General features: G+C 42.2%; 1 protein-coding gene across 1 annotated transcript in view; it reads right to left on the minus strand.

The window, feature by feature from the left end:
• Positions 1–3897: 3897 nt before the first annotated feature.
• LOC117512161 (collagen alpha-1(XX) chain) overlaps positions 3898–20229 on the minus strand; it is a 166271-nt gene continuing 149939 nt past the window's right edge. The window contains exons 36-42 of the mRNA XM_034172138.1: positions 19746–19817; positions 19609–19644; positions 19406–19472; positions 19073–19261; positions 18835–18912; positions 16753–16914; positions 3898–5125 (exon numbers count right to left, since the gene is read on the minus strand). Coding sequence (XP_034028029.1) covers positions 5097–5125; positions 16753–16914; positions 18835–18912; positions 19073–19261; positions 19406–19472; positions 19609–19644; positions 19746–19817 — 633 coding nt within the window. The 3' untranslated portion in view covers positions 3898–5096. The remainder of the gene's footprint in view (positions 5126–16752; positions 16915–18834; positions 18913–19072; positions 19262–19405; positions 19473–19608; positions 19645–19745; positions 19818–20229) is intronic.

The following is a 20229-nucleotide window of genomic DNA, read 5'->3' on the forward strand; positions in this document are numbered from 1 at the left end:
AGCAGAGCCGGGAGATGCGGTAGAAAGGCTGGCCGGCATCAAAACAACAACAAAAAAAAAAACATCCCGAAACAACCCCAAACACAAAACAAACAAAAAAAAGGCCCCCAGCATCCCCCCCCAGAGAGTACCACAAACATACCCCAGGGAAGCACACCGGGGTAAACACAAAAGAAAAACACAATACCCAACCCAACACCCCCCCCAGAGGACCGTCCCATCAAACCCTGGGGAGGAACAAAAAACACACAAACCCAACAACCCCAACAAAAACCCCCCAACACAGTAGAACACAGGTCAAAGGAAAAAACAAATAACGCCCTCCCCCAACATGTGGAGCCCGACTTCCCCCAGGGGACATCGTCATCAACCCCAGGAGCAACGACCACGGCAGGAGCCATCCAGGAATCCCTAGGCATACACGGGAGCCTTAACGTCCCCCAGAGGACCGTCCCATCAAACCCCAGGAGACACCCCCACAACCCAGGAACCCCACCCCAGCCCAACACGGCCGGTCGGCCCCAGTCAACCTCCCCCCCAGAGGACCGTCCCATCAAACCCCGGGGGGAAACAGGAGGAAACAAAAACCCCAAACCCCCAGGGATTTCCAAAAACCACCCCAGGAGCAAACAAAAACTACAGAAAGCCCCATTGACCTCCCCAGCACCCCGAAAGACCCTCCAGGTCCATCGGGAAACACGTTGTGGCAATCGGCACAGGACTACTAAGCCGGAGAAGCCAATAGGAAAAACGCAACCCAGCTCCACCCCCAAGGGCAGGGGAAAACCGGCAAGACGGCCGGTGTCGACCCCCCGACTATACTCCAGCCTACCGGGAGGGGTGGGCAGCGGAAAAGGCGTACGGCACTGATCGGCCCCACCACTCCGACTGGAGTATATCCCCACTGCCCGACACCTCAGCAATGCCAATGGCGAATGGTCAGAGGCACGCTGAGGCAGGAGAGGAACCGGGAAACAACTAAATCTAAGAAAAGAGCCCTGGACCCCCCCCCTCAGGTGCAGAGGTCCTCATGGGAATGCCCAGCAACCAACCTGCACCACCCCACAACACCAAAGACGAACGGCCAGAAGTGTGTGAGGCTGGGGTTAGGGGACAGGGAAATAAAAACCAACAAAATAAAACGACCCATTCCGCTAACAAAATTAAATAACTATAAACAATAAAAAAACACACACTTACCTGAGTCCAAATGAACTCCGACCAGCCAGCCTGTTCACCCCACCAGAACTACCTCAAGTGCTATACACAAAACCTGGTTTACAAAAACTCCCATTTATATCCCACAAAAATGTCCATAAAACACCTGGAGCCATATTATGATGCGTTCTCCTGATGCTCGTTTGACCGGGGCAATATGGCTGTTCTGACCCTTCCAAGTTGCATTGGCTCGTCCACTAGAGGAGCTAGAGGTCCCGTCGGAGGAGTCTCAGAGGAACGAAGAAGAGGCAGTCCGGACTTATGTCGGGGAAAACCCCGAGACAAAACACCCCGCTCGGACACTCACCCTCTCTCTCGTCCACGCTCCCTAATCCAATCGTCTAGACGAATAAACAAGGATATTAACTCATCTAAATCCTTCGGTTCATCACGGACGGCTAGCTCGTCTTTCAGGGAGTCATTCAACCCGTCTACAAACACCCCCCTCAAAGCAGCAGCATTCCAACCAGACTGAGCGGAAAAGACTCGAAAATCCACAGAATAATCAGCTGCGCTTCGTTGCCCCTGTCGGAGGTTCAGCAATCGTTGAACCACGATATTTGTTTTCATCGGATGATCAAAAAACAAACGTAGTTCACGGGAAAATTCATCAAAGGATTCTAGCAGTGATGATTTATTGCTCCCGAATCATCTCCAGGTGCTTCTGGACTTTCTCCTGAAATGGAACTGCTTCTGCCGCTGGGTCCATATTGGTTTGGCCGGAGAATTCTGTTATGGATAAGACGCGGATTGAGGAGCGGTCCAGTATCTGACTGAACCCAGCATGAAATAATCAGAAGCAGTTCCAAAAAGAAAACACATTTATTTTTCTCCCTTTGTGCTATACATGAAATACTAAATAATTAAGAGTTCTGGTGAGGTGAAAAGGCGGCGCGCTCTCTCAGCGTCTCAACAGTCAGAGTCCGAATGTTCAGGACTCAGGAGTTCCGCCAACACCCCCCCCATGTGACTTTCCCAGACTGTACTCTGCGGAGGAGGAACAGAGATGAGATTATTCAACACTTATTACTACGAAATATTGTTTAGAGGCAAACTTATCAGCTACACGTTTAGGTCTGGTTTCAAAACTTAGTTCAAAGAGGCTGCTGCTCACAGCTAGTGGAGGATCATTAATCCGCACGCCACTGCCGTGAGGAGCACGCCAAACAATTTCCACCAATAATTACTTATAGCTGCGTATAAACCCCAATTTACATTCACGGATAAACTTTTCAGAATATTCACCTCTGTCGTGTGCTGACAACGTTTGCCTCTCACCCTCGTCCTCCTTCACAGGCGTTATGTCAGACTCTGAAACGGCCCTCAGCGTCCCCACACGGTCGTCACAAGGTCGTATTCTCCGGCAATCTTATCCAACTCACTGCTGGTTTAAATGTAGTTCTTCATCACTACATTGGTACCAGCTGGAAGTCCTCAGATCTGCACGTGAACATCACAGGTGTCGTGGATTGTCCTGATAGAGAGCCGCACGAGAATGCAACAGGTGCAGCCAATCATCGTAACAGAGGAGAGAGACTCTTCTGCAGCACATTTTCCTCAGAGAACAGCCCCAAATCACCTGGGAAGGAAAATAAACACAAAACAACCCAACCTTGTCCAGCCAACCCCCCCCCCCCCCCCCCCCAACACACAACAGCACTGTTAGTTTATTTACTTTATTTCTGTATTTATCATTCAAGTTTTTATATTTTGTGTGACGTGCAGTTATTATCAATACAAAATAAGGAAAAAAATATACATTTGTGGGTTTGTTTATGTGTTGGGGGGGGGGGGGGTGCCATTCTACATTTTCGCCCGGGGCTCCAAATCACCCAGGGCCGGCCCTGGCCTTGACAATGGCTAAAGGACACAAACCGGACAGAAAATGGCAATCAACCCATCTCCTGATGAAATGGCTTTGTCTTACCTCTGGACTTATGCTGGGAGATTGAGAGGGAGAGTCAGTTGCTGGGCAACTTTGTCTCTCCCATTCTGCCCAGGATATTTGCAGGTGTGCACTGGAGAGGTTATTCTGGCTTGGCCGCTAACCCCAGCCAGGATACAACATGGGAAGCAGCAGTCATGTGTTATAAGGCCATTCTCATTTGGAGTAGGGATCAGGCACTATGGGTTGCTTCAGACGGTGTGAGAAATCATTGTATTCATCATATTGTTTCGGTACCACCTGCCAAAAGTTGGGAATACTCCAAACAATACGGTATGGTTCCGCCACATTCTGCAAAATCTAGCATGCCTTGAGCTCTGTGGCCACTTGTCTCAACAGGCAGAACTGCAATTCCCAAGAATAATAAAATACTACAGATAGGCACCTGGAACATCAGGACCATGTGGCCTGGATTCAACACTGAATTACAACAATTCCACAATGATCTGTCCACTTTCCTTAACCAAATACCAGGAGTTATTGTGTTCCCAACCTAATTCTCACACCTTGAAACAAATTAAACTCATGTCAACCCTTTCAAGATTATGGAAAAGGCAGATCTCTGAAAATGTACTGATTGTAAAACTATGTTCTCATTAGAGTGGAATTAAACTCAATACACACACACACACACACACACACACACACACACACACACACACACACACACACACACACACACACACACACACACACACACACACACACACACACACACACACACACACACAAAGAAAGAAATCAAAATGTAAACATGTATTATCTTTGAGAACACACACAAAATATACATGAATAACTGCATACAGTAAATGTAAATGTAATTCTAATAAACAATATACACATTTTTATACATGGACATTCTCACAGTATCATTCATGTCATTGACCAGAGGATTTTTTACAATATAGACTGAGCCTTTTCAGCAGTTTTGAAGCAGCTAAAATTGTAAAAGAAATAAAGATATAGCTTTGAAAACACACTTACATCCTACGTGGCATAGATATACAGTAGTGCATAAATACAAAAACAGAAAAAACAGTGTCAGTGCCAAGATGGTTTATATAATGGGAATATATTTCTGGTCTTGGTTCTCAACATAACGTTATATTAGAAAGTTTCCTCCTTACTAGGGGTTTAATGATACACAAGTGTCATGATTCAATACATATCACACTACTCATCACAATTTGACAAAGAAAGATAAATTATTACATCAACGTAAGGAAGTCCCTTTGGCTGCTCCCTTGTTTGCACTCAGGGTTGTGACAGCAAATCCGAGGTGGATCTGCATGTTGAATTGGCACAATTTTTACATCGGATGCCCTTCCTGATGCAACTTGTAATTTCATCCAGGGAGTAGTTTATTTTAATGATATAATTAAGTCCCTTCAGCTGCTCCCTTATTTTCACTGGAGGTTGTCACAGCAGATCAGGTGGATCTGCATGTTGAATTTGAAAATGTTTTACACCAGATGGCCTTCCTGACACAACTCCACATTACATGGAGAAATGTGTCAGAAACCTTCCACACCGATACCAAGTGCTCTAACCACCTGGCCACGACCGAGGACAATACTCATTTGAAAATACAATATAATACAGGCTCCAAAATGCAATTATCATGGTACACAATATATCGTTACACCCCTACTGCACACTCATCATTATCTGGTATTCAGATATTTGTGTATTGGACATTGTAACAAAAGATTTTGTTTTGTTTGTTTTCTCAAACATGATGAAGTTTGTGATGTCTGTCAGTCACTGTCAAGTTCAACACATCAAATATCTTCAACGAAGCTTTTTCCACGCTCCATTCTCTGTCTGTCATTCTGTTCCAGAAGAACCAGTCACTTCAAACAGACGAGGGCGATGGTGGCAGTCGCACCTTACCGTTACCAGTGTACCATCACTGACTGCTGTTAATATCCTCTCAAGGCTGGTAGCCGTAATATGGCTCTTCTGCATAAACAAAACACATATAGTCAACACTATAGACAAGAACATTATCCTCGGCTACCTGCAAATTAACGTAAGTACAAAAATGATGACGCATATGCTGCATCCGGAAAGTATTCACGGCGCCTCACTATTTCCACAGTATTATTCCAAAATGGATGAAATTAATTTCCCTCAAAAGTCAATAAAAAGTTTTTTTTTTCTATATTCTATAAAAAAAAAAATCAATACATTTTTTTTTTAGATTTTCACACATTTAAAAAAAACAAAAACAAAAAAAAAACTAAAAAATCACATGTACACAAGTACATGAAGCTCAAAATCAAGCTCAGGTGCATCCTGTTTCCACTGATCATAAATGAACTGCATTTATATAGTGCTTTTCCATCTGCATCAGACGCTCAAAGCGCTTTACAATTAAATCAAATCAAATCAGATCAATTTTATTTATTTATATAGCTCCAAATCACAACAAACAGTTGCCCCAAGGCGCTTTATATTGTAAGGCAAAAGCCATACAATAATTACAGAAAAACCCTAACGGTCAAAACGACCCCGTGAGCAAGCACTTGGCGACAGTGGGAAGGAAAAACTCCCTTTTAACAGGAAGAAACCTCCAGCAGAACCAGGCTCAGGGAGGGGCAGTCTTCTGCTGGGACTGGTTGGGGCTGAGGGGAGAGAATCAGGAAAAAGACATGCTGTGGAAGAGAGCAGAGATCAATCACTAATGACTAAATGCAGAGTGGTGCATACAGAGCAAAAAGAGAAAGAAACACTCAGTGCATCATGGGAACCCCCCAGCAGTCTAAGTCTATAGCAGCATAACTAAGGGATGGTTCAGGGTCACCAAAGGAAAGTTTTAAGCCTAATCTTAAAAGTAGATTAGTCAAAAAGTCAATTATGCCTCACATTCACCCTTTCACACAGACAGACTCATACGCTGATGTCAGGGTGCTGCCATGCAAGGTGCTCACTACACACCAGAAGCAATTAAGGGATTAAGGACCTTGTCCAAGGGCCCTTCGTGATTTTCCAGTCTGAAGTCCAATGCTTAACCATCAGACCATCACCCTTGAGATGTTTCTACAGCTTAATTGGAGTCCACTTGGGGTAAATTTAATTAAATAATTATTGTTTCTTAAATGGAGTGCTATGACAAGGGACTTCTTTAAAAACATTGCGTTTCTTCAGTAATTTCCATGATAAGGAATTAAAGTATTTCCCAGACGTTCTTCCAAAACAAGGATGTTTTATTGTCAGGCTGTGATGATGAGTCAGATTGAAACTATGGAACAGGTCAGATTGACTTTATATTTACTCTGTTGTGTGGGCCGCCAGAAGAGGAGGTACTGCTGGCCCACCACCAGAGGGCGCCCTGCCTGAAGTGCGGGCTTCAGGCACGAGAGGGCGCTGCCGCCATGGACACAGCCGGGGGTGACAGCTGTCGCTCATTACCTCTTGACAGCTGTCACCCATCTACTCAACATCATCTCACTCCATAAAGACCAGACGTCATCTCCACCTCATTGCCGAGATATCATACTTCATTGGAGGTAATATCCTCAGCCGTTTTGTAATTGTAATATTTGTATATTGTGAGTGTTTGCAGGAGTACCAGTTCCTTCGTCGGTGGAAGCTGTGAGAGCGCTGAAGGCACTCTTTTCCCCTGAGGAATCCACAGTACTCTGCAAGTTATTGAGTGAGAGGTGGAGGTGGCATTCCCACCGTTGTTGTTACTGGGTGTACACACACCCACACTTGACTGTCTTTGTTCTTCGCCAGCAGTACCAGATCCGACAGTCGGGGATGGTGATCACCTGGGAATTCGGGACTTGGCGGCTCCAGTATTCACCAGGTTCTGGGGCGGCGGAAATCGTGTGGTTCCGGCTCTTCTTAGGACAGACGTCTTCTATCCTCGAGCCTGCCCACACGTCACCTTTGTGTATTGACTGTTATGATATTCTGAGATTGTCTGTATGTTCGTTGTGCACATTCACAACATTAAATTGTTATATTTTGGCTCATCTATTGACTGTTCATTTGCGCCCCCTGTTGTGGGTCCGTGTCACTACACTTTCCCAACATACTCAGTGTGTGGAATGGTTTTAATATTTTAAACAGTTGAACTGTATGAATGGTCGTGTGAGGACTGTGCCCGGTCCATTATTTTGGTACCCCAGGCTTCCTCTGTGAGGCTGAGAGCAACACAGCGCCTTGTCTTTTAAAAATACGAGGTCTGTTAGAAAACTATCCGACCTTTTTATTTTTTGCAAAAACCATATGGATTTGAATCACGTGTGATTGCATCAACCAAGCTTGAACCTTCGTGCGCATGTGTGAGTTTTTTCACACCTGTTGGTTGCATCATTCGCCTGTGAGCACGCTTTGTGGGAGGAGTGGTCCAGCACCCTCGGCGGATTTTCATTGTCAGGAAATTGGCTGATCGATTGCTGCTTTGCTGCATCAAAATTTTTTCAGAAACTGTTAGAGACAGCCAGGTGGAAACCATTCGGAAAATTCAGATGGCTTTCGGTGAAGATCTTATGGGCATCACGCAGATTAAGGAGCATTACAACCGGATTAAAGACGGCCCACAGCAGCTGAGGGCGCGCTGTGCTTCTAGCGGCCATCGACAGGCTGAAACGACCAGATCATTTCCAAAGTGAAGGCTGTGTTGATCTGGGATGTCGTCTGACTACCAGAGAAGTGGCAAGAGAGGTGGACATAGCACTTTTTCGGCACATTACACTGTTACAGGAGATTTTGTAATGAAAGACGTGCGGCAGAATTCCTGCTTCAGGACGGAGCCGCGTAATGGCGCAGAACAAAAAGCACCTCCGTGTTGGAAGTCTCACGGGACATGCCCAGCTCTTCCACCATTCGGAAGATTCAGACGGCTTTGGGTGTCTTTTCAGTCGAGTGAGTATCCGAGAAATTATCGAAGATCTGGGTATGCCACAACATGTCCTGTGAGACCAACACGGAGGTGCTTTCGTTCCGCGCCATTAGCGGCTCCGTGGCAAATTCCTACGCTCCTGTTTTCATGACAAAAACTCCTGTAACAGTGGAATGTGCAGGAAAAGTGCTGATGTCCACCTTTTCTGCCATTTCTCTGGTAGTCAGATGACGTCCCAGATCAACACAGCATTCAGTTTGGAAATGATCTGGTCGTTTCAGCCTGTCGATCGCCGCTTGGAGTGCAGCGCGCCCTCCGCCATTGTGTGTTGTCTTTAAACCGGCTGTAACACTCCTTAATCTCTGTGATGCCCATAAAATCGTCCCTGAAAGCCATCTGAATTTTCCGAATGGTGTCCACCTGGCTGTCTCTCACAGTTTCTGGAAAAATTTGATGCATTGCTGCTCCAGCCGTTCAGACATTTTCCTCACAATGAAAATCTGATGAGGGGGGAGGACCAGTGCTCACTCAAAGCGTGCTCACAGGCGAATGACGCAACCGACAGGCGTGAAAAAACTCAGCATGCGCACAAAGGTTCAAGCTTGAGTCTGAAGGTGATTCTGAAGAACCTGTGGGGGTGACAGCCTTATAGTTTTGAGCCTTATTTAGATGACAATGAGGTAGACTAAACCTTGGAGTAAGACCTTCAGTCTTACAACAGTGATGATATTGATTTCAGAACACAAAATGGTGATTAAAAAATAAATAAATAAATAATGCAGATGATTTCGGCATGCAGGTGGAGAAGATCATTTTTTTGTGTGCCTGCTCTTTGGTATATAAACAGGTACATACAATTCAAATTTGAAAATGATACAAGGGACTGAAAACATCAGCTATTTTTAAAATAAATCTTGTTATACACTTAGTGTACTGTACCTTAACAGCGTAACATGTTATTATTAAATATTAAAACCATTCACACAAGGCGTAAATACAACCCCAATTCCAATTCCTAACAACACTCAGTAAGCGTTTGGGAACTGAGGACACTAATTGCTGAAGCTTTGCAGGTGGAATTCTTTCCCATTCTTGCTTGATGCACGACTTCAGTTGTTCAACAGTCCGGGGTCTCCGTTGTCGTATTTTTCGCTTCATAATGCGCATTTTCAATGGACGACAGGTCTGGACTGCAAGCAGGTCAGTCTAGTACCCACACTCTTTTACTATGAAGCCACGCTGTTGTAACACGTGCAGAATGTGGCTTGGCATTGTCTTGCTGAAATAAGCAGGGACGTCCCTGAAAAAGACGTTGCTTGGATGGCAGCATGTGTTGCTCCAAAACCTGGATGTACCTTTCAGCATTGATGGTGCCATCACAGATGTGTAAGTTGCCCATTCCATGGGCACTAACACACTTCCTTACCATTACAGATGCTGGCTTTTGAACTTTGTGCTGGTAACAATCTGGATGGTCTTTTTCCTCTTTTGTCTCGGAGGACACGACATCCATGATTTCCAAAAATTTGAAAATTTGAAATGTGGACTCATCAGACCACAGCACACTTTTCCACTTTGTGTCTGTCCATTTCAAATGAGCTCAGGCCCAGAGAAGGCGACGACATTTCTGGATGTTGTTGATGTATGGCTTTCACTTTGCATGGTAGAGTTTTAACTTGCACATGTAGATGTAGCAACGAACTGTGTTAACTGACAATGGTTTTCTGAAGTGTTCCTGATTTTAATGCAGAGCCAGCTCAGGGATCGAAGGTCACGGGCATTCAATGTTGGTTTTCGGCCTTGCCGCTTGTGCATAGAAAGTTCTCCAGATTCTCTGAATCTTCTGATTATATTATGGACTGTAGATGATGGAATCCCTAAATTCCTTGCAACTGAACATTGAGAAACATTGTTCTTAAACTGTTGGACTATTTTTTCATGCAGTTGTTAACAAAGTGGTGATCCTCGCCCCATCTTTGCTTTCATACACAATTATGACACTCACCTGTTTCCAATTAACCTGTTCACCTGTGGAATGTTCCAAACAGGTGTCCCAATCATGACACTCACAATTAGTGTCCTCAGTTCCCAAATGCTTCTTGAGTGTTATTAGAAGGAAAGGTGATGCAACACAGTGGTAAACATACCACTGTCCCAGCTTTTTTGAAATGTGTTGCAGGTATCCATTTTAAAATGAACAAATATTTGCACAAAAACAATAAAGTTTATCAATTTGAACATTAAATATCTTGTGTTTGTAGTGTATTCAACTGAATATAGGTTGAAGAGGATTTGCAAATCATTGTATTCTGTTTTTATTTACATTTTACAGAATGTCCCAACTTTATTGGAATTGGGGTTGTATATAGTCTTACCTGTCCGTTTCAGTGAGATCATTTTCAGTCTGATGAAAACGTATCCACATTTGGAAATCGAGGTCTGAAAATAATTTAATTGCTTGTCCTGACTGAAGAAAAGTCCTTTGGTGCCAGATTACAGCGCAGTTGGTATATATATATATATATATATATATATATATACACACATTTTTTTATTTATGTAGGAAGTAAGGAAGGAGACTACGACTTGTACCAAATGGCTAGACAAAGGGACAGAGGTGGAAAGGATATGCAGCAGGTTTGGGTGGTAATATATGCAGATGGTAATGCACTGAGAAGGTGGAGGGAATATTTTGAGGAGCTGCTGAATGAAGAAAATGAGAGCTAGAGAAAAGGCTGGAGAGAGTAAGTCAGGAAGTACAAGGGATAAGTAAGGATGATGTGAGGGCAGCTATGAAAAGGATGAAGAGTGGAAAAGCAGTTGGTCCAGATGCTATTCCGTTGGCATGAAAATGTCTTGGACAGATGGCAATGGAATTTCTAAACAGATTGTTTAATAAAATCATGGAAAGTGAGAGGATGCCTGAGGACAGGAGACAAAGTGTGCTGTTCCTATTTTTAAGAACAAGGGTGATGTGCAGAGCTTCAGTAACTGCAGATACATAAAGATGTTTCGCTACAGCATGAAGTTATGGGAAAGAGTAGTAGAAGGTAGGCTTAGAAAACAGATGAAGATCTGTGAGTAGCAATATGGTTTCATGTCGAGACAGAGCACTACTGATGCGATGTTTGCTCTAAGAATACTGATGGAGAAGTATAGAGAAGGCCAGAAGGAGTTACATTGTGTGTTTATGGATTTAGAGAAAGCTTATGACAGGGTGCCAAGAGAAGGGTTGTAGTATTGAGGATGTTTGGAGTGGCAGAGAAGTATGTGAGAGTAGTGCAGGATTTGTACAATAATCGTGTGACAGCAGTGAGATGCACAGTAGGTGTGTGACAGGAGAATGTCTGCAAGAGTGAAGGGTAAAATTTACAAGACAGTAGTGAGACAAGCTATACTGTATGGCAATAACAAAAAGACAGGAGGCACAGCTGGAGGTGGCAGAGCTGAGGATGTTGATGCGATTCTCTTTGGGAATGATGAGAATGGACAGGATTAGGAATAAACATATTGTAGGGACAGCTCAGGTGGGACGATTTGGAGACAAGGTCAGAGGCAAGATTGAGATGGTTTGGACATGTGCAGAGGAGGGACCCAAGTTATATAGGGGAAAGGATGCTGAGGATGAAGCCACTAGGCAAGGAAAGAAGAGAGGCACCAAAGAGGAGGTTCATGGATGTGCTGAGGGAGGACATGCAGGTGGTTGGTGTGACAGAGGAAGATACAGAGGACAGTGTGAGATGGAAATGATTGATCTGCTGTGGGGACCCCTAATGGGAGTAGCTGAAAGAATATATATATATATATATATATATATATGTACATCTAGATGTATGGAGAGCATACATCTAGATTTATGAAGACATCTATATAAGACATATAGATGTCTTCATAAATCTTCGACAACCGAGCCTTCGTATAGTAGGTATGGTGTACTATTTTACACGGAATAAGACCATGTCTTGTTCAAATACAGCATTTGTGTACAGGTTTTAGAATCTCTGTCTAGTCTCCCAGAGTAGCTTTATGGAGTTCAGTAGCTCTGGACTCAAAAAATTAATTTGACTGTAAATATGCAAAACTAAGCCTTTCAGATTTGGAAGAGGTGTCAGAAACCCATCTAAAACAGAGTCATTAGGTAAATTAGGGAACATGGGAAACATGTCGTGAACAAAGCTACAAACATGTATCTAAAAAAAAGTTCATTGGGGATTGAAAATCTGACAGTTCCTGAAAAGTTGAACAAATACATTATCAATGTATAAATCAGTGTTGTTAGTGTTACTGGTTTATTGTTTTTGTATTTCAACTGGTTTAGTCAGATTAGTTAAGTGTCTTGTTGCTGTTACCATAAATGAAAACTGTACTGCGTTTGATGTCTTCCACCACCATCTCTGTTTGTGCGTGTCTAAAATTAAAAGCACCTGCTTGTGGCAGAATGCAGAAAAGACAAAAAGCACTGCGTGGGTGCGTGCATATAACTTCGATCACAAACAAATTGGGGAGAGCTCACATTTGCCATTTGGTGTGCTTATGTATTTTGGCGCCAAAACGGAATGTTAATAGGTCTAATATTTTCATAGAAACTACGGATATTAGCTAACAACACTGAACAATGGATGTTGCTAACTACATTCTAGACTTACACACCATTCCAGCAGGGGTCAATAAATCATCTTAATATTAGTAGCATGAGTGTGTGTGTAATTTTATTTACTGATTTTATTTGTAGGAACATAATATAATTGTAAATATGTTAAAAATACATGGATGACACAAGAAAGTGGATACACTTATTTCCATTGTGGTCCATTTAAAAATCAAATGACAAAATAGAAATAATAATAAAAATAATAATACTGATAATAAGAATAATGATAATAATAATAGTGTGTTTATGATAACAAGAACATAAACAATTTCTAAATACATTAAGACAGTAAATTAACATTAAAAAAAATTACAGAATTAACAGGAAATAAAAGGGTTCAGTTCTTCTTCTAAAAATTGTTGAGGTCTAAGGTGTAATACCCCTGTCACACCTTGACTATTTAGCCCTCGGCATACTCAGGCATACATCTAATAAGTTATGGATAAGTTTTTATAAGTTAAGAGCACGTTGAAGCACATTGAAGCAAGCTGATATATGTCGTAATACGGCGAGTACCTCAAAAAATTTTGGGCATGCACAATATATTCAATATATACCAGCATATGAGTGTATGACTCATACATCCTGCACATGTGGGACAGAATTCGAAGCACGTCCATTGATGCAGTCCATTCAGGGGCGTCGGACTGGGGGGATAAAGGGTACTATGTACCCAGGGTCTAAAGCATGGGGGGGCCCCCACAAAAAACTGGCATTAAATACATTTTTGTGTTGCATATTATTAATATCCATACAATTCATGTTGTAAAAGAATATAATTAGAATGAATGTATAAATGTTGCAAAACATAATTCTGCTCTAACCATAATATTGAACGATCTCCGAGGGCCCTTCCCACCCCTGCACAGTTGTACAATGGTTTAGTCCAGGCGCACAGGCGGCACTCCCCCCCCCCCCACACACCCCTAATGGAAAGAGGAGGTGCTTTAGTAGTGCTGAAACAACTAATCGATTTAATCGATTATTAAAATAGTTGTCAACTAATTTAGTCATCAATTAGTTAACCCTAACCCAATAATAGTAATAATAACTAATAATGCCACAATACAGTTTTAGAGAAACGGACAAAAAGAATCTGATAAAACAAAACAGAAAAGATTAAACCAACTAACAATGAACATAAATAAATATAGAAATAACTGTTTCCTGTGAACACCTAGTGACTCTTAAACCTCCACTTCATCCCTGTTTTATTTAAGTTTAATGACAATTTGTTTCGGTCAAACCACATCTAAGCTGTGTTTTTACACAAGAAAAAAAAAAAATAATAAAATGCGGTAAACTGTACATTTGTGTCTTTTTTCATGAAAATATCTTATTAAATATAACATATTACACTTTCGTCAGGCCTTTAAAATACTTTTGTGGACTCTTGCTGTAATATGTTGTTGGTGGTTGAGATAGTTGCTGTAGGCATCTAAAAATGCTCATAATCGGGTGAAACCTGATGGAAATCTCTTTGTGGTGTGTCAGTGATGTATGTATGTCCAAAATAAAACAAAACACTACTCCAGGTATGTTTCTGATGAGAATATAACATAACTTTGTTACAAGGTCAAACGTTGATGTTGTGTGACAAAGCCCTTTTAATAATAACTCACTTAAAGAAATAATGGCAAAACTCACATGTAAGTAAAAAAAACCCCAAAATGATTAATAGAAAAAATAATCGGCCGATGAACTGATTAGTAAAATAATCGTTAGTTGCAGCCCTAGTGTTTAGGCTGAAATAAAATATGTCTTTTCTAAAAAAATGAAAGTCCAGATTTCAAAAAAGAAGAGAAAAAAGGGACAGGGAAAGAAAACTAAATGAGGGAAAGCAGCTGCTAACCAAATTCTTTGAAAAGAGAGGTGAGCTTGAAAGCCAGCTATATTGAGTTGAGGGGTCTGGGGGACCAAATTGCACCATTTTTCTAGAAAATGGTGCAATTTGGTACCCCAGACCCCCCAACTCAATATTGCTCCCCCAACTTTAAAAAGGGTTCTGACTCCCAGGTGTGATCTAAGGTATAGACCTGGTTTCACTATGCATTCGAAATTTGGTGTTTGCGTTAATAAAAAAGAACATAACAGTTGGGGGGGAGGGGGGGTCTTCAATATGGCTTGTACCTAGGGCCCAGAATTTGGTGCTACGCCCCTCTGTCCATTGATTGGCTATAAGCTGTAGTCTTCATGCAAACAGACCATTTCAAATATTAAAACCATTCACACATCTTTGCTCTCACCACTGTTGCAGTTGGCTGTGCATTGGAACAAAAATAATGAACATATTAGTTTAGCTCGGTTGCTGCTTTCCCATGAAAATAACGTCCATACAGTAATCTGACTAACAGCCATGCACCAAGTGCACAATAAAGAAATAAATAATAATAATAATTGACTCAACAAAAATATAAACGCAACACTTTTGGTTTTGCTCCCATTTTGTATGAGATGAACTCAAAGATCTAAAACTTTTTCCACATACACAATATCACCATTTCCCTCAAATATTGTTCACAAACCAGTCTAAATCTGTGATAGTGAGCACTTCTCCTTTGCTGAGATAATCCATCCCACCTCACAGGTGTGCCATACCAAGATGCTGATTAGACACCATGATTAGTGCACAGGTGTGCCTTAGACTGTCCACAATAAAAGGCCACTCTGAAAGGTGCAGTTTTTTTTTATTGGGGGGGGGATACCAGTCCGTATCTGGTGTGACCACCATTTGCCTCATGCAGTGCAACACATCTTCTTCGCATAGAGTTGATCAGGTTGTCAATTGTGGCCTGTGGAATGTTGGTCCACTCCTCTTCGATGGCTGTGCAAAGTTGCTGGATATTGACAGGAACTGGTACACGCTGTCGTATACGCCGGTCTATAGCATCCCAAACATGCTCAATGGGTGACATGTCCGGTGAGTATGCCGGCCATGCAAGAACTGGGACATTTTCAGCTTCCAAGAATTGTGTACAGATCCTTGCAACATGGGGCCGTGCATTATCCTGCTGCAACATGAGGTGATGTTCTTGGATGTATGGCACAACAATGGGCCTCAGGATCTCGTCACGGTATCTCTGTGCATTCAAAATGCCATCAATAAAATGTCCCCGTGTTCTTCGTCCATAACAGACGCCTGCCCATACCATAACCCCACCGCCACCATGGGCCACTCTACATTGACATCAGAAAACCGCTCACCCACACGACGCCACACATGCTGTCTGCCATCTGCCCTGGACAGTGTGAACCGGGATTCATCCGTGAAGAGAACACCTCTCCAACGTGCCAAATGCCAGCGAATGTGAGCATTTGCCCACTCAAGCCGGTTACGACGACGAACTGGAGTCAGGTCGAGACCCAGATGAGGACGACGAGCATGCAGATTAGCTTCCCTGAGACGGTTTCTGACAGTTTGTGCAGAAATTCTTTGGTTATGCAAACCAATTGTTTCAGCAGCTGTCCGAGTGGCTGGTCTCAGACGATCTTGGAGGTGAACATGCTGGATGTGGAGGTCCTGGGCTGGTGTGGTTACACGTGGTCTGCGGTTGTGAGGCTGGTTGGATGTACTGCCAAATTCTCTGAAACGTCTTTGGAGATGTCTTATGATAGAGAAATGAACATTCAATACATGAGCAACAGCTCTGGTTGACATTCCTGCTGTCAGCATGCCAATTGCAAGCTCCCTCAAATCTTGCGACATCTGTGGCATTGTGCTGTGTGATAAAACTGCGCCTTTCAGAGTGGCCTTTTATTGTGGACAGTCTAAGGCACACCTGTGCACTAATCATAGTGTCTAATCAGCATCTTGGTATGGCACACCTGTGAGGTGGGATGGATTATCTCAGCAAAGGAGAAGTGCTCACTATCACAGATTTAGACTGGTTTGTGAATAATATTTGAGGGAAATGGTGATATTGTGTATGTGGAAAAAGTTTTAGATCTTTGAGTTCATCTCATACAAAATGGGAGCAAAACCAAAAGTGTTGCGTTTATATTTTTGTTGAGTATATGAACCTGGATCATCATAGTGTATTATTGTGTGTCATTTCAGGTAGTGACCCATTCACAGTGTCTAACCTGTTTGCTGAGGAACTCTGTGGCAGCCCCCACTGCTGTCACACACACCCGGGGGTCCAGTCTCACCAGGCTGTCCAGGAGGTCCAAGGATCCCTGGTGGTCCTATCTTACCATCATCCCCTTTGGAACCTGGTGCTCCTATCCTGGATTCACCTGCAGGACCTGCACATGCACCCACACACCATGAAGACACAAAGGTTTAGGGCCCCATCTTAATCTATAAAGCACGATCCGAAGAGCAAAATGCAAGTGCATTTGGGGAGAGTCCAACTCCACTTTGCAACATACACAGCATGTAATATGAGTGCAAAGTAAAGTACTACAGGGCACAGAGGGGTTGTGTTTATTCAGTCACAGGTGTGTATTGGGCGTAACATTAATTACACTACTTGGATTGTCATGTGTCATTCCTTTTAAGACTGTGTGCACTTGACCCTGGTACAGTGTTATAAATGTCACAGAACTGACTCAAGTGAACGGATCTCCATGCAAAGCTTCCAAGTGCGCAGCAGATCAGTAACAGGAGCAGCATCCACCACAGCTCCCTGAGGTGAAGCAGCTGAGTGCCTCATTACTGCAGTCTACTCTGTATTCCATCAGGCACAGGCATAAGGAGACAGAAAACCAACTTAAAAGCATGGTATAAACCAGAATTATGGAGGTTTTTCCTTTTCATTAGGTTTTTAATCTTTATTTCTTCTGTAATTGCTGCTTACAATTCAATTACACTATGTAACAAATTTTTATTTTTGTTTTGTTCCTGGGTACACAGTGTGTTTTCCTAACCTGTATGCCTTAAATAAATAGAAAATAGCTGTTATTCCACAGAAACTTTGCTTCTGTGATCAGGACAATGATATTTTGAAATTTGTCTGTTTTCAAGAATATTCTTGATTCGCCTTCACTACTACTGAGTAGTCTTCTAGAATATTCTTTAACTGCTAGAACTGTCCAGAATTTTCTAGAAGTTTCCAGAATTATCTAGAAATTTCAAGAAACTTTTAGAACTTTCTAGAATGTTAAAAAAATAAAATCAAAGTTTGTGCTGAATGTAGTCATTTTTCCATATACTTTAGACATAAGCAGTTGAAATATAACACTTAGAAGCCAGGAACAAAAATTGTGTTACATAGTGTAATCTTTTGGTTCTGTGACTGAAGAGGATAATATGCATCCCTGAGAGTACAAACAGAGTGCACGCATGTCATGAAGCTGCCTATATGAGGCATATCTGTGGATTATGCTGTGAAACAGCAGCAGCAGCAGCAGCAAAATAAATAAATAAATAAAATAAAAATCTGAACATGGATGGTCCATGGTGCCACAGTTTTATGATTCTTCACGACAGAAAATGCACCAACACTGCACCTGACCACACCTCATTTCAAGACCGTCAGTACACAGATGAGAGAAAGTAAACAGGCTTTTCTACAGCACATTTCCACATGATACAGAAGCTCAAAGTACTACTTCACAGTGATCACACACACACACACGCACACACACACACACACACACACACACACACACACACACACACACACACACACACACACACACACACACACACACACACACACACACACACACACACACAGTAAGCATGCTGTCATGCAAAGCACTCAACTGCACATCAGGACCAACTTGGGGATTATGGCTGACAGCGATTTGAACCGGGGATCTTCTCATCACAAGCCCACCACTTTAATCTCCAGACCAACATATGGCAAACATATTTGTTAGAAACTAGTAATCTGTGTGCCCTCTGTCTTTGCACTTATGAACTATCCTTGAACATTGTTTGTAATCCCACTTCATTGTCCTGTCATGTGTTTGATGCTACATTTGTCACTGTCAAGAGCCAATGTTACGTTGTTAAATGCTCTGAGAACTGACTGATTTTTACATTTTGTTACAATTTCACAGTATCAAATTTTAGGTATTTTAGGTATTTTTAGGTTGTTTAAAAAAAGGATAGTATGTGCTTGACAGGTCAAAAAAATCTTAATATCTTATCTACATGATGAAGGTGATGGTGAATATTTCAGCACAGAAGGAAAACATGAGAAAACCAGGTAATACCTGCAAATCCCTTGACCCCTGGGGGTCCCTGGACATTGGCGCCCACACTACCTTTATGTCCCAGCACTCCTCTTCTTCCTAACAAATCAGAGACAAATTAGTAAAAACTTTGTCTTAAATTGACACACACATACAAAAAGGTACAATGACTTATTAATGTGCGTACAAATTCTAATTTGATGAAAATTGGGTTTGTGTGTGTCAGCTAGTGCAACCCATGTACTAGATGGACTCTTACCCTGTTCTCCAGGATAACCAGGCCTGCCAGGTCGACCCCTAGGGCCGATATTTCCCTGGGTGCCCCTAAGGCCTGGTGAACCTTTAGGGCCTGGTATTCCAGGTTCCCCCGGGGGCCCCACTGGCTCTTCAATTGGTGCTGGTTTACGACTTATCTCATGAATAAACCTGTCCAACTTCAACACCTCCTCTGAAAAACACACAACTCTGGTTAAAATATATGAGGCTGTGTGTATGTGTGTGACTTTGTTCTCTTGCTGTACATATCATCACTGCAGAAGCTCCACATTTTAAATTCATGCTATAATAAGACAGAGTAACACAAAGTACTTACTGTGCACAAGCTGCTCACAGGCCTCTGTGACCAGTTGGTAGATCATCGCCATGGACTGAGGTTCCCCCTGTGATGCATTAAAATACTGATTTGTGCCAGCTCAGTACATACAGAAACACAACAGTTTGGGACAAGATAACTTTAACATAAACTCCCCACTGTTGCAACTGCAATGAACTGCTGATATTAAAAGTGTGACAAACCTTCTCTCCTCTCTCTCCTTTACTCCCTGGGAGACCCTGTAACCCAAAAGTAAAAAAAAAACAAAAAAACAACACAAACAAATAAGCAAACATGAATACAATCACCATTAATGTCACATTTTTTCCCGTGTTCTCACCGTAGGTCCTACAGGTCCTGTGTGCCCCCTCTCTCCTATAGGGCCTGGGTAACCTGGTATTCCTTGAAAACCCTGTTTAAGAATAAATTCAAAGTATACAGTCACATAACAGATAAGCTGGAAAAACACTGCATACATGGATGAACTCCAAGTTAAAGTGACCAAAAAATGAAATGTGAACTAGTACGACTTTACAATTGAAATTTATTTCAAAAATTAAATTAAAATGAATTAAAATTAAAAATATTTTCAATAATTAGACCAGAATGCCATTACATTAAAATTGTTTGATAGCATGTTCTCATAATGGCTAAGTAATATAAAGTTTGTCATCGGTGTAGTTATATTTTGAAACTATGGTATCAATCTCAATATTAAAACGAATATTTATTGCACATCACTATGGGTCCCTTCACACATAGTGTGAATACGTACAACTCCAGGGCGACTCACGACGGTAAAGCTCGTATGAGTGAACCACGAA

Source organism: Thalassophryne amazonica, chromosome 6 (genome assembly GCF_902500255.1).
Source record: "Thalassophryne amazonica chromosome 6, fThaAma1.1, whole genome shotgun sequence".
NCBI classification, from domain to species: domain Eukaryota; kingdom Metazoa; phylum Chordata; class Actinopteri; order Batrachoidiformes; family Batrachoididae; genus Thalassophryne; species Thalassophryne amazonica.